General features: G+C 61.1%; 1 protein-coding gene across 1 annotated transcript; it reads left to right on the top strand.

The window, feature by feature from the left end:
- The first annotated feature begins 1,221 nt into the window (after positions 1-1,221).
- Positions 1,222-10,266, top strand: CARNS1 (carnosine synthase 1). The gene is made up of 10 exons (XM_036931036.2): positions 1,222-1,336; positions 1,772-1,798; positions 3,109-3,382; positions 4,134-4,223; positions 4,473-4,963; positions 5,198-5,372; positions 5,464-5,549; positions 6,262-6,493; positions 6,580-6,860; positions 8,092-10,266. The coding sequence occupies exons 2-10, from the start codon at positions 1,796-1,798 to the stop codon at positions 9,316-9,318; spliced, it is 2,859 nt and encodes a 952-aa protein (XP_036786931.2). The 5' UTR covers positions 1,222-1,336; positions 1,772-1,795; the 3' UTR covers positions 9,319-10,266.
- The last annotated feature ends 980 nt before the right edge of the window (positions 10,267-11,246 follow it).

Below are 11,246 nucleotides of genomic sequence, written 5' to 3'. Positions count from 1 at the left end.
CCCCACAGGGCCGAGGGCCCCTCGGTACTTTCCCCCAGCCTGGGGGGCTCTTGGAGACAGCTGGGGGTCTCCACCTCCAAGACAGGCAGGGAGAATGTCTGAGTTTGCGCGTGTGAGGCAGAGGAACTGTGATGAGCCTACATGTGCCAGGCGCAAGGCCCCGGCTAATCCCCGCCACTCCTTGGGGGGTGGGACCCAGTCCCACCTTAAGCAGATAGAAAGTGAAGTTCAGACCAGAAAGGGGAAGGGCCCAGGTGCCACAGCCAGAGTTAGGATTGGATCCCACCTGGTGTGACACTCAAGGAGAGGGTGTGAGTCTCTGGGTGTGTTTCTCCGGGTGAGTTTGTGTCTGTGAGCCAGATCTCTTGGGTGTGCTTCTGTGGGTGTTTGGCTGGGTGCACCTGGGTGTAAAGATGTGTGTCTTGGGGAGATTGTGTGTGTAACTGCGGGCATCCAGGTGGCCTGGGTGTTGACAGGCAGGGCAGATCCTGCAGATGCCCCCTTCACCTGCTCAGATCTGCTGGAATTCCCAGCCTGGCCACCCCCTTCCCTCTCTGACCCCTGCAGGGCACAGAGTATCCCAGGGACCTGGGACTGCCCTTGTGGGGGCATCTTACTGAGTGCCCTACCGGGAGAGGGAGGAAGGGCCTGCGCAGGTGTCAGGGACCCCCACCCAAGAGGGCCTTTCTGGGAGCGTGTGCCGCGGTGCAGAGCGCTCGTGGCTGGGACAGGCAGCCTTGGGGCGGACGTGCTGGGGGCTCAGGACTCCACCCAAGGACTCCGGACTGCGGGCCCCAGCGCTCTCCCGGCCACCCCACCCCCGGGGGCCAAGGGCGGGCCCTAGTACCAGTCTCTGCCGGCCCGGCCCTCCCTCCGCCTCCCTCTCCTCTTTCCATCTCTCTCCGCCCGTATCCCTGTCCTCTGCTTCCCCGCGGCCTGTGTGTGTGACCCTGAGGATCCCTGCCCACTGGTACCTGGCCCTCTGTTCTTGGTCTGTGTCTCTGAGGATCTCCGCTGTCCCTCTGGTCCTCCCAGGCCCCCCACACCCTGCCTCTTGCCAGGGGAGGCCCCCTCACGCACACCGCACCCCCGATTTGGGGAGAGGTCGCAGGTGTTTGGACGGGAGGAGTGGGCGGTCCTGACAGCGCTTGTTGGGTGCTGGGTGCCAGGCCTGCCCCCTCACCCGCGCCGCCCCCGCCCGGCACTGGGCATGCCCCGGGCGCTTCTATATATAAAGCGGCGCCGCCCAAGCCCAGCAGTGCCGCTGCCGCTGCCGCCGCGCCCCTGGCCATCCGCGTTGCCCGCCGAGCCCCGCCGAGCCGCTGCCGCCTGCCAGGTACCCCGGCTCCTGCCCGCCCCGGGGAGAGCCAGGGAGGGGGGCTGCGGGGCAGGGGCCGCGGGCACAGGGACCTTAAGCGCCCGCGCCCCCCGGTGGGACCCGCAACAGTATCTGCCCCAGACATACACTCATGTGGGGACCCGCCGCGCCCCTCGCTGGAAGGGCTGAGTGCCAGGACCCCCAGCATTATTCAGTGCAACCAGCCTGGGATGTGTGAGTGCGGGGGTGCAGGACCCGTGGGTGTCCCTGAGGCAGAAATCCCTCAGCCCCCTTGGGGTGGGGGTGGGGCAGTCTTGGATACGTCCTGGAGATGACAGGACAGAGGCGCAGTGGTAGCCACCCTCTGCCTCCAAAGTCTTAGGGGCTGCGTGGTGGGGTAGAGACCAGGCTGCCCTGACTCCCTCCTTTGTGTCTCTCTGTCTCTGCCATCAGACTCTCAGCCTCTCCACCTGTAGGATGGTGAGTCTCCTCTGGTCCCTCCCCCAAAAGGCCCATGCCCCTGGCCCGAAGGAGGGCCCAGAGGGTGGTGGCCAGAGCACAGAAACCTAACCCCAGGGGCTGCCCGGGGCAGACAGCCCAAACCCACAACCAGCCGCACGTGCACTCCTTGACACCCCACTCTGCGTGCCGGGCACTCCATTTCTTCTCTATCAGCCCTGGGAGGTGGACACTTTTGGTACCCTTTGGCATTCATTCATTCTGTAACATTTATCGAGCACCAACTGTGTGCCCCAGCACCTTTCTAGGTTTAGGAACATAGCAGTGGCCCCACAGTCTGGGCTCTCAGGGAACTCACCTGCTAAGAGAGGGCGCTCAGAGTTTGGCACTGGGGAGCTGGGATTCAAGCCCGGGTCTGAGGTCAAGACCTCTGCCCTTCTGACCACAGCACACTATCTCCCCATGACCAAGGGGATTCTCTTAATCCAAGCCTCATCAGCACCCTGGGGTGGGACAGGGCAGGCACCAGGGACCCACAAGGCCCTAAGTGACCTCACAACTTGTCTAAGGTGGCACAGCCTGGCCCCCGGAGGACTGGCCCACCTGTGTTCACTCTGAGCCTCTGAGCAGTCCCATGCGGGAGTCAGCCAGCCCCAGAGAGGGGCAAGGGTATAAGATTTCATCCAAAAAAAGCATTCTCATGACTCAGAACATCTGAAAAGGGCACCAGCCTTTTCACTACCAATGCCTACTACAGAGGTGGGCGCACAGTAGGTCCTCAAGGCCTACTTGGGGATGCCAATGGAGCAGTTTCACCTACATACTCGGGTCTCACCAGAACTCTATGATGGCAGATGGGTCCCCCAGGCCAGAGAGGAATGAGCAGCTCGAGAGTGATTGCTATTCATTCCTTCATTTATTCTTCACTCAATGAGTACCTACTGTGCAGCTACAGACTGACAAGCACCATTTTAGGCGGCGGGGCTGCTTCAATGAATAAAACAAAAACTTCTGTGCCTATGAACCAAGCTAGGGGAGACTCTGGCGTGGCATTGGTGGGTGACAGTGATCCAGCCAGCAGCACGTGGCTCTCTGCCTTCATCCGCTGGGGCCCCGCATATACAGTTTACAAAACACCCCCACCTGCATGTTCCTGATGACAGGGTGACAGCCTTCATCCCCCAAGCCAACCCCATCCTCTCCTGGTTCCTGGGGCAGTGTCTGCCCAGAACATAATCCAAGGTTAGGAGGGTCGGGGGCTTGTTCCCCTTGACTGACTTGATGTGCCCCTTGCCCACCCTGCCCAAGACCCGCCACTTCTGCCCCCTCAGCTCTCCCTGGATCCGCTGGGTCCCGAGTGGGGCTGTCCCCTTGGCTCCAAGGACCTGGAGGAAGAAGAGGGCCCGTGGGGAGGGGGCCCTGGCCTGCCGCCCCCAGGCTGCTTCCCTGGCTCCTGGCGCCATGATGTGGGCCTGGACTGCAAGGGCTCCCCCGAGGGGGCAGAGGCCCGGGCCTGGACTGTCTACTACTACAGCCTCCTGCAGAGCTGTCTGCAGCAAGCTGGCCTTCCGGAGACCCAGGACCGCAGCCAGGTGCCCCGCACAGGTGCCCAAGGGCTCCGTGGAGGGAGGCACCCCTAGGGGAGGGAGGCACTCTCAGCCCAGCCTGCTTTCCATCCCTATCAAGGTTGGCCCCTTCCCCTGGGCTCTGGCCTGGTCCAAAGCCAGGGAGGCAAGGCCAGTCAACTTTGGGCAGGCAGGCATTGTTTCAAAGGGTAACTAGCCACCAGTAAAGTCAGAAATCAAGGCTTTCCTCTGGCTCCCAGAAGACCAGGAAGATCTGGAGCCAAAGCTTCTACAGAAGTGTCTTGGGGGCTGCTGCGGAGACAGCGAGCAGTTGGGGACCGAGACTCCTGCCCTGCTTTATCTGTTTCATGTATCAGATAGTCACAAAAGATTTTGTGTGGACAGAGCTCGCAGCTAGAAGACATGATAAATCACAGACTGGCCCCATTGTACAGGCTGGGAAATTGAGGTGCAGAGACTCCTTCCCCCAGTGCATAGGGGCCAAGGGTCACACAGAAAGTCAGCAGCAGAACTCAGGCTAGAACCCAGGTTTCTGGTCATCCAACCTCCCTGGGGTGGAGCAGCTGCAGAGAGATGGGAGCAGCCCCCCGGGGCGGGGACGGGCAGCAGCTTTGCCTTCCCTCTCTGGCTTCCTGCCTTTCACTCTTCTCATCCCATACTGGGAAGGAGCTGAGTCCCAGGGGAGGGCAGGGCTATGGCTGTGGGGAAGGGTGGGCAGAAAGACAGCAAGGGCGCCCCTGGTGAGCTCCACAATGTTCTCTTCCCCCGAGGCTGCCCTGGGGCGGAGGTGACCTTGTGCATTCTGGGATCCCCCAGCACCTTTCTGTCCCTGCTGCTGGAGGGTGGGGTCCAGAGCCCCGGTAAGTGTGTGCTCAAGTTCCCTCACCTCCTCATACAGAAAGGGCAGCCCAGCCCTGGCCCAACTACATCCCAAAATACCCGCCAACCCTGGCAACTGCCTGCATTCCACTGGACCAGCTGCCATGCTCTGAGTGGGGGCGGGTTCTGGAAGCAGCTGCCCCCCACGACCCAGGGGCCCTGACTGGAGGCGGATGGCATGGGGGCATTAAGCCTTTCCTGGCCAGCAACCCTCCTCCCTCTGCCCACAGGAAACATGCTCCTTTGCCTGTCCCCTGCTTGGCTGATGAAGGTGCCAGCACCAGGGCAGCCGGGTGAGGCAGCCCTGCTGGTCTCCAAGGCTGTGAGCTTCCACCCAGGGGGCCTGACGTTCCTGGATGACTTTATCCCCCCACGCCGGGCCACCTACTTCCTGGCGGGCCTGGGGCTAGGGCCTGGCTGGGGTCGAGAGGCGGCTGAGCTTTCTCGCGACCTGACTTGCCCCACGGGAGCCTCAGCCGAGCTGGCCCGGCTGCTGGAGGACCGGCTGCTGACGAGGCGATTGCTGGCCCAGCAGGGTGGTGGCGTGGCCGTGCCAGCTACCCTGGCTTTCACCTACAAGCCACCAGCACTGCTGCGGGGAGGGGATGCCAGCCCGGGACTACGGCTGGTGGAGCTGAGTGGCAAAGAGGGCCAGGAAACCCTGGTGAAGGAGGAAGTAGGGGCCTTTCTGCACTCCAAGGCCCTGGGTGATGCTCTGCAGGTAACAGTCTCCCACCCTCGAGGTCTGTGCAGATGCCAGCAGGATGGGACCCATGGATAGTTACCAAGTCCTGCTAAGAAGCCGTCCCCAGCTTTGAGCCCTGGTGTCACTCCATCTCTCTGTGGCAATCCCTTGCCTTCTTACCTCAGTTTATTCATTGGCTCCTAAGGTTGGAGCACCCCACCTGGCAGGTACATGGGGTGGTGAGGCAGTCCCCTTCCTTCCCTGTCACAGGTGTCTGTAAAGCTCAGTGGCTGGCGCTGGCGGGGGCGGCAGGCATTGCGTCTGCATCCACGGGCAGAACTGGGCTCAGTGGTGGACACAGTGCTGGCATTGCTGGAGAAACTGGAGGAGGAGGAGAGTGTCCTGGTGGAGGCTGTGTGCCCCCCTGCCCAGCTGCCCTTCCCAGGTGAGAGCCACCTGCGCCGTCCAGCAGTGGGACCTTGGCTTAGCTTCCTGGCTGTTCTGTGCTGGGCTCAGGCCTCATCTTCCTCCCCCAGGCAGTCCTCCACCGGGCCCTGAGCTGGCTGTGCGGATCTGTGCTGTGGTGTGTCGGACACAGGGTGACAGGCCTCTGCTGAGCAAGGTGAATGTGGCCCAGGTTCAGGTCATGACCCTGCTGCCATACCCCAGCCCAGCCCCACTGACTTGATAAGGCCCTGGGCAGAAAGAGGACAAAGTCTTTGAGGGGATCTTGGTCACCTGTGGGAGGACTCCTGCATCTGACACTTCCCCTCCCCTCCGACCTTCCCACACCCCTGCCACATCGTGAACCCTGCCTGGCATCCCATGCTGGGTACCAAGGCCTAGGGCTGAATCCTCTTCCAAGGGCTCTTGCCCACGGAATAGGCTGACCCCAGGGTCCCTGATAAATCTCCGATGGCTGGAGCCCTTCAGGAGGGGCCTCCAAGCTAGGAGCCCAAGGAAGCTTGACCTTCATGGGTACAGGGTTCTGGGCCAAGCTGGGAGAGAGCTCCCAAACTCTGCCTTCAGGGAGCTCTAGGGCTGGGGTTCACCAGAAGGCACAGGCCCCCAGGGCTGCAGAAACTAGGGGCAAGCATGCTTGGAATGCTCAGAGAGCAGACCCCCCAGCTGGGCCTGGAAGCCTGGATGGAACCCCTTTAAGGACCAGATGGGTAGTGGCAAGAGGGAGTAATCTGTGCAGTGTAAGTCAAATTGGAGGACCGGGGTTCTTAAGTGTCCAGTGAGGGGTCTGGTCTGGATCTTGGCACAGAGGGCGGTGTAAACAGGAAGGAGGTCTCCTATTGGGCCAGCCCACTGAGTTGCACGCTGCCCAGGTGGTGTGTGGTGTGGGCCGTGGGGACCGGCCTGTGCGGCACCAGAACTCCTTGCCACAGACGCTGGAGGTGGCGCTGGCCCAGTGCGGCCTGGGTGAGCCGGCGCAGGTGGCGGCCGTGCGGCGGCGCGTTAAGGCAGCGGCCGAGGCAGCGCTGGCCGCTATGCTGGCCTTGGAGGCCGGCCTGAGCGCTGAGCAGCGCGGCGGGCGCCGGGTCCGTACTGACTTCCTCGGTGAGTGTGGGCGACCAGGGCCGGGAGCAGGGGGGACGAGGCCCGAGGACGGCCCGTGCTGAGCCCGTGCCCCACGCCCGGCCCAGGCGTGGACTTCGCGTTGACGGTGGCCGGCCGCACGCTGACCCCCGTAGCCCTGGAACTGAACGGCGGCCCGTGTCTGGAGGCTTGCGGCGCGCTCGAGGGGCTGTGGGCCGCGCCGCGCCCGGGGCCGGCGGCCGAGGAGACGGCGGCCGCGCCGCTCGTGGAGACCATGCTGCGGCGCTCGGCGCGCTGCCTCATGGAGGGCAAGCAACTGCTCCTGATCGGCGCCGGCGGCATCAGCAAGAAGTTCGTGTGGGAGGCGGCGCGCGACTACGGGCTCAAGGTGGGCGGGGCCCGGGGCAGGGCCGGGCCCGAAGGCGCGGCCTGAGTGGTGGAGGCGGGGCCCGGGGGGGCCTGGCTGGGGCGGGCTGGGGGCGGGGCCAGAGCACTCGCCTGCAGTGCTAAAGACCAGACGCGAAGACCGCGCCCGCCGCTCCGCCGAGGTTGAAAGTTTAAGCTCTTTTTGACTCTAGCTGAATTCTGTCCTTGCCCGGTGTAAAAGGCCCCACAGGGAGGGCACAGAGCCCTCCAGAGAAAGGGGAGCCCGAAGTGGAGGGGCTGGAGGGGCGGGGGCGGCATTCAAGGGTAGTGCCCGAACCCTGGCCCGGCTAAGGAGCCTGGCCCTGTCCTGCAGAAAGGGCAAGCCCTTCGAGGGTGAATTCCTGCGGGCGCGAGGAGGGTGCTGGGAGCAGCTTCCAGATCCCTAATCAAGTTCCCAGAGTGGCCTCATATCACAGAATCTGGAGCCATGTAGGCAGAGTAGACATTCTTATCTCCATTACACAGATAAGGAAAGGGAAACCAAATGTCTAGGCTCTCCCTGGTCTCAGTCTACTGCAGCGGCCTCCAGTCCCCTCTCCCACAGTACAACACCCTCTTGGGAATCCGTCCCCCACTACTGCAGCCATTCCTGCGACTCTCTGCTCCCTGCCTTAAGCATTGAGTTCATCCGGAATGTCTCTCCACGCCTCACTGCACCACGTGTCACAGTGCAGGCAACCATCCTCCTCTGCCTTTCCAGGGCCTGCCTCTGTCCTGAATACCAACTGCTTTGCATTTATCTTCCCCTAGTGGGCAGTGAACTTGGGAGTGCAGGGCCCCACTGAATTCCGCCGCAGGCATCTCCCATCGCCAGAGCATGTTGGATGAATGATGGCCAAGGGCATGATGCCCAAAGGCACCAGCCCACCTGTCCTGAGCCCTAACCCTGCTGGTTTCCCTGCAAGCCCTGGCCAGAGTGCGAATGAGCCCCCCAGCCCAGTCTCTCTCTGTGCTCCTGCCCCCTCCCACCCAGATCATACCTCTTTTAGGATGTATCCTCTTCCCTCCAGGCTGGGTTAGGTGTCCCACCTCTGCACCTTCCATTTACTCAATCATCAATAAATATTTTGGGGCACCTAGCATTGGTGAACCCATCTCCCCTGAGGTCCAGGGCCACGTTCTAGGCCCCATCCTATCTCCCAGTGTCCAGCATGGGCTGACCTGGTAGTGTTGCCCTCCTTTGGTTTCTGCAGCTGCACCTGGTGGAGTCGGATCCCAATCACTTTGCATCTCAGCTGGTGCAGACCTTCATCCACTTCGATGTTACAGAGCACCGGAGGGATGAGGAGAATGCACAGGTGCTGGCAGAGCTGGTGCGGGCACGCGGCCTGCAGCTAGATGGTTGCTTCTCCTACTGGGATGATTGCCTGGTGCTCACGGCCTTGCTCTGCCAAGAGCTGGGTCTGCCTTGTAGCCCCCCTGCTGCCATGCGCCTGGCCAAGCAGAAGAGCCGCACCCAGCTGCACCTGTTGTGTCACCATGGCCCACCCTGGCCTGCGGCCTCCCTCCATGCTGTGCCCTGCTTCCCACTGGAGAGTGAGGCTGATGTGGAGAAGGCTGTCTGCCAGGTGCCCCTGCCAGGTGTCATGAAGCTGGAGTTTGGGGCAGGTGCAGTGGGAGTGCGGCTGGTGGAAGATGCACCACAGTGCCACGAGCACTTCTCCCGCATTGCCCGAGACCTGCAGGGTGAAGCCGACCATCCCGGTATTGGGTTAGGCTGGGGCAATGCCATGCTGCTGATGGAGTTTATTGAGGGCACTGAGCATGACGTGGACCTGGTGGTGTTTGGAGGGCAGCTGCTGGCTGCCTTCGTCTCTGACAATGGCCCCACTAGGCTGCCTGGCTTCACTGAGACGGCAGCCTGCATGCCCACTGGGCTGGCCCTGGAGCAGGAGGCACAGTTGGTGCAGGCAGCCTTCCGCTGTTGTCTGGGCTGTGGGCTACTGGATGGAGTCTTCAACGTGGAGCTCAAGATGACTGGGACTGGACCACGACTCATCGAGATCAACCCCCGCATGGGCGGCTTCTACCTGCGGGACTGGATCCTGGAGCTCTATGGTGTGGATCTGCTGCTGGCTGCAGCTATGGTAGCCTGTGGCCTGCGGCCCTCCTTGCCTGCCCACCCACGTGCTCGTAGCCACCTGGTGGGGGTTATGTGTCTGGTGTCCCAGCACTTGCAGGCGCTGAGTTCCACCGCCAGCCGTGAGACCCTACAGGCTCTTCATGACCGGGGCCTTCTGCGCCTCAATCTGCTGGAGGAGGCCCTGGTGCCTGGCGAGTACGAGGAGCCCTACTGCAGTGTGGCCTGTGCTGGGCCCAGCCCAGCAGAGGCCCGCCTCCGCCTGCTGGGCCTCTGCCAGGGCCTGGGCATCGATGGACCTCACTACCCTGTTGCCCACTTTCTATCCCACTTCAAATAGCACAGGGCCAGGGGGCAGGGTCCAAGTGCTGGAGGGGTGTTGTGGTGCCCTCAGCTCCCTGGTGCTCTCCCTGCCTCTCTCTCCATAGCCCTGCCCCAACCCTGGCCTGGCCCACTCCAAGGCCCCAGGTCTATCCAGAGTGGCAAGGCCATTTTGACACCAAGGCCTCCTGGGTTTGAGAGCCTCAAGAAGGTATCTGGGGCTTCGCTGGACCCTCTTGTCCTTCCAAAGGCCCCAGTTCAGCTCACAGCTGCCCCGGACACTAGGCATGGAGAAGCCACAACAGCTGCACACACATACTATGTACCCAGGGAGGATGGAGTGGGCCCACCTACAGGAGGAGAGACCCTGTCTAGCCCTTGGCCTTGGACAAATCCCATGAGACTAAATCCCTGTCCTCCTACACCCACCCCCTCATTTAACAAACTCCGGGATAGTTCTAGAGCCTGATGACAATTTTTGGCAGTGCCCCACCTGCCTCATTTGGCCTGAGCAGTAGAAGCAGGATACTTGGGGTAATCATCTCCTTTCCGAGCAGACATGACTGCCCCATTCTACAGATGAGGAAACAGGCTCAGAGAGGGAAAAAAACACTGCCTCAAGGTCATCCCACAGTGGATGGAGGGTCGCAGGACAAGATGTAAGGTCCAGGTTTCCACTTCTTACTAAGTCTTATATGCCCACTCAGCTTCTAGGCCCCACTCACCTCTTGTCCTCATTCATATGTGGCCCTGAGACATGTGAACACCCTCTTCCCATGCCCCAGGCACCTTCTCCACCAAACTACCAAACTAGCATTGGCAGAAGAGAGTCTATACTCCTTTCTTGACTCAGGGAAGGCTGCTTTAAGAACTCTGCCTTCATACAGCACAGGAGCTGTGGACAGCTCCACAAGCATCCCTTCCCAAATAAAGGCTTATAAACTAATGAAATGTCTGGAGTCTGGGAAAGGCTTGGTCTATACTTCTCAGACTCAAGATAGATTGGTGGTTGGGGGGAGTCGGGGAGGGAGACACGGCTAAGGGACACCTGAAGCATTTGGAGCCAAGAATTACCTGCCACAGTGGTCAGGCCTCTGGGTCAACCCTTGGTGGGGGCCTGCACGCCAGGAGCACCCACACTAGGATCCAAATCTGAGGATCTCCAGAGGGTGGGATTACAATCAGAGTAATCCGATTGCCACATGCAGCCAGCTAACCCTCTTCCAGCCTTCAGAACCCTGAGTTCTGTCCATCTGAGTTCCTGTCGATCCCTGTCCAGATGGAATGCACAGCCAGATAGCCTCCAACAATCAGAACCAGTCCAAGCCCTGGTCTGGCTAAATTCACCCCTACAGGGCCCCTTCTGATATAATAATCCATGCCCAAATCTAAAGTCACAGTCCAGGTTTGGTCATTATTTTAATGAATTTATTCAGCACCTATTTCATACCAGGTAGCCGAATCACTAAATGTTCTTAAATTGGTGACAGAGCAAAGAAACTCCAGCACCAGGTCCTATTTACGGGTGGATCAATGAGACCCAAACCCTTTTTGGGAGGAACCTGGCAACAAAGCCTCTCAGTGAGCTGGGCACGGAGAGCCACCCACTCAGTGCCTCAGTTGCAGGGTCCTCAAGCCAGGGGGGATCAAGGGACCGTGATCCAGCCTTCTCCCTTTCAGGCGCGAACAGAGAGAAACACTACCTGCCTCTCGCCATCCAGCCAGCCTGGCAGCACACAGCTCGAACTGGGGTGAGAGTTGTATTTATATTAACATCTGCATGTGCTCCTGACTGCCCCATCCAAATTCAAAGTCTCCCCTGAACCAAGAGGGGCACCTTCCGGGCCGCCATTGTCCGGTGCCGCCCCGGGGAACCAGTGCTGGGAAGTCTGAGGGTCCCAACGGAGAGGGTACAGCCGGATTGGGCGCCCCGGCCCTCCGGACCTA

The sequence above is a fragment of the Manis pentadactyla genome, chromosome 9 (genome assembly GCF_030020395.1).
Source record: "Manis pentadactyla isolate mManPen7 chromosome 9, mManPen7.hap1, whole genome shotgun sequence".
Lineage (NCBI taxonomy): Eukaryota > Metazoa > Chordata > Mammalia > Pholidota > Manidae > Manis > Manis pentadactyla.
The sequence above is the reverse complement of the archived record's forward strand: the minus strand, read 5'-3'. Positions and strand labels throughout refer to the sequence as shown.

Coding starts and splice junctions, on each gene's coding strand:
- CARNS1 (XM_036931036.2), top strand. Junction 3,383..4,133: donor CAGCCAGGTGCCCCGCACAG/GTGCCCAAGGGC, acceptor TCTTCCCCCGAG/GCTGCCCTGGGGCGGAGGTG. Junction 6,861..8,091: donor CGCGCGACTACGGGCTCAAG/GTGGGCGGGGCC, acceptor TGGTTTCTGCAG/CTGCACCTGGTGGAGTCGGA.